The 2337-nt window shown below is 31.3% G+C and overlaps 1 protein-coding gene across 2 annotated transcripts in view; it reads left to right on the forward strand.

The window, feature by feature from the left end:
• Positions 1 to 2123, forward strand: part of PPP1R2 (protein phosphatase 1 regulatory inhibitor subunit 2) — a 22742-nt gene extending 20619 nt beyond the window's left edge. For both annotated transcript variants that reach the window (XM_011381220.2, XM_011381228.2), the window contains exon 6: positions 829 to 2123. In XM_011381220.2, the coding sequence (XP_011379522.1) occupies positions 829 to 875 (47 nt within the window). In that variant the 3' untranslated portion in view covers positions 876 to 2123. The remainder of the gene's footprint in view (positions 1 to 828) is intronic.
• Positions 2124 to 2337: the final 214 nt, after the last annotated feature.

Raw genomic sequence — 2337 nt, forward strand, 5'->3', positions numbered from 1 at the left:
CTCTGGGAATACCCTTAATTTGCCACTGAAAATTTGCACCAGCACTACTGTTCCAAAGGTTAAAGAGGTTTTTTTTTAAGCCATGGCTCTTGAAAAATAACTCTGGCCTTTTGTCTATCTCTACCTGTAAGACATTAAATTTCACACATCTAGTACATAAAATATGTTTTTTTGTTTAAAGATAATGATTAAAATTTATGTTAGCTCGGTGTCTGATTTTTCTTTGGTAGAGGTGAAGTACGAGTATATTCTACTTAGCTTCATAAAATTCACAAGAATAGAAAATACTACATGATAAGGCATAGAAAGAAAGTTCTTTATTTATCCTCTACCATCTTTGGTTTCTTAAAAAAATATTACCAGCTTTTAAAATCTCCAGGTTCCATGGTACCCATTATTTTTTGAGCATTGTCATTCTCCTCCCTCTCCCCCAACTCCTGTCCATTTTTATAAAGAGAAAAGTGGCATGTTTAGATTCTGAGAAAATATTTTATAATTTTCATATAAATTCAGATCTTTTTATAGCTTTGCATATTTGAGTTGTAATAAACTCAGCTATCCACCTATGATTTATTCACAGAAATGTTCAGTCTGAAATCTATCTGTCCTGTCACCAAGCAGACACTCCTGTTCTGCTCTTTAGACTGTTTAGGGAGGTATGCAGATTCTTTCATATAATACTAATCTACCGACATGAAATGTGCCTTATTTGTTGTTTAGCTCTTTATATTTGTTTATCATTATGGTAATGGAAGGAAACTTTAGCTCAGGTAGTTCTAAGGTTGGCAGTATACAACAAATTATGTTGACTTTCATTTATCTTTGCAGGATCTACTACAAGTGACCAACTGCAAAACAAATCGCAGAGTTCATAGAAGAGATTTGTTCAGCACTGTAATTGTCAGATACAAATCCTGTTACTATAATACACTGCTTCTTGTTCTCTACAATTCATGACTTAAGTACCAAAATACATACCAGTTATTATATGTTGCCAAGAATTAAATAACTTTAGAGATTTATTAGACTGAAAATGCCTAATTGATACATATATTCTTGTGCCTAGTACTTCACAACAAATACAGCATAATATCAGTCCAAAACTTCATTACTTTTGTAAGAACACTGGTTAATTTGTATAAGATACTATATAGCTTTTTATGCTTTAGAGGTTAAACAATATCTTGGGTTTGGGGGATGGGGATCTAATTTATTCACTTCTAGATGTGATAGCTCTTATAAACTTTTTATTTTTTAATCATAATCCAATTGGAACAACATTATATAGGCTGATAAAATAGTCTGAAAAGTGTTTTAGCACATCTTCAACTTAATTTGTTTAACTGAAAAGGATTATAAGAGTTACTGTTGCATTTTTTGGCCTACTACTACCTTTAAAATTCTTTTTGAGTTTCTTTATGTTTACAAGGAAAGGATTGAACTTTTTCTCACCAAAACTAGCTTTTTTCACAAATAAATTATCAGGTTAAACTTGCACTAATGTCTGCTCTTTTTTGTACACTCGATGGGCAGACTTCAGATCAGTTTTTAAACATAATTCTAATACAGTCTCGGCATTCTCTTCATCTGCCTGTTTTAACCACCTGCCTTTGTTTCTTATTCCTTTCCACATCACACAATCCTTTACCTTTTATAAAGGATCATAAAGATTGTCATCACTTTAGGAACGCTTCCTTCTCTCACGTATTTATCATTTGCTGCAACCATGAAAATCTTATTTTGACTATCAATTCCTATTTTTTCTTCTAATACATGGAGAAAATAGATTGAATAGCAGCAGTACTATAGACAGGAAATACAGTTGAACTGCAGAATCTCTACACCTCTCTGATTTAGAGCTTGCTAATTAAATTGCTATTGCTAGTTTATTCTTTGACTTAATTAGACCTTAGAAAACAACTGAGATTTTTTTGCATGATGAGAGAATTGTGTGTAACCAGTGATATGATGATAGTTCCTGAATGTACAGACAAGTAATCCTGAACACTTTTTAATTTAAAACCTTTAATTCCTGCTTTAAGGGAATATGATAATGTATACTATGACAAATGTACTTTATTCTTCTAACACAGTAAAATTGAGATTTTTTTTTTTGAAATGAAGTGCAGTTCCTGTGTACCTTGGTTTAGTGATAGTTTCATTTCTTGTCAATTATTTGCATCTTAATTTTGTGTTAGTACCCAAAGACTCCATTATATGAACAGACTTTTTAAATAATTTCTGTATATTGTATATATGAAATGGCTTTTATTAAACAGCATATCTTCTACTTAGAAGTTTATGGAAATATCAGTATGTCAAAATAAAAAGTGAGAG

The sequence above is a fragment of the Pteropus vampyrus genome, unplaced genomic scaffold (genome assembly GCF_000151845.1).
Source record: "Pteropus vampyrus isolate Shadow unplaced genomic scaffold, Pvam_2.0 Scaffold14, whole genome shotgun sequence".
NCBI classification, from domain to species: Eukaryota; Metazoa; Chordata; class Mammalia; order Chiroptera; family Pteropodidae; genus Pteropus; species Pteropus vampyrus.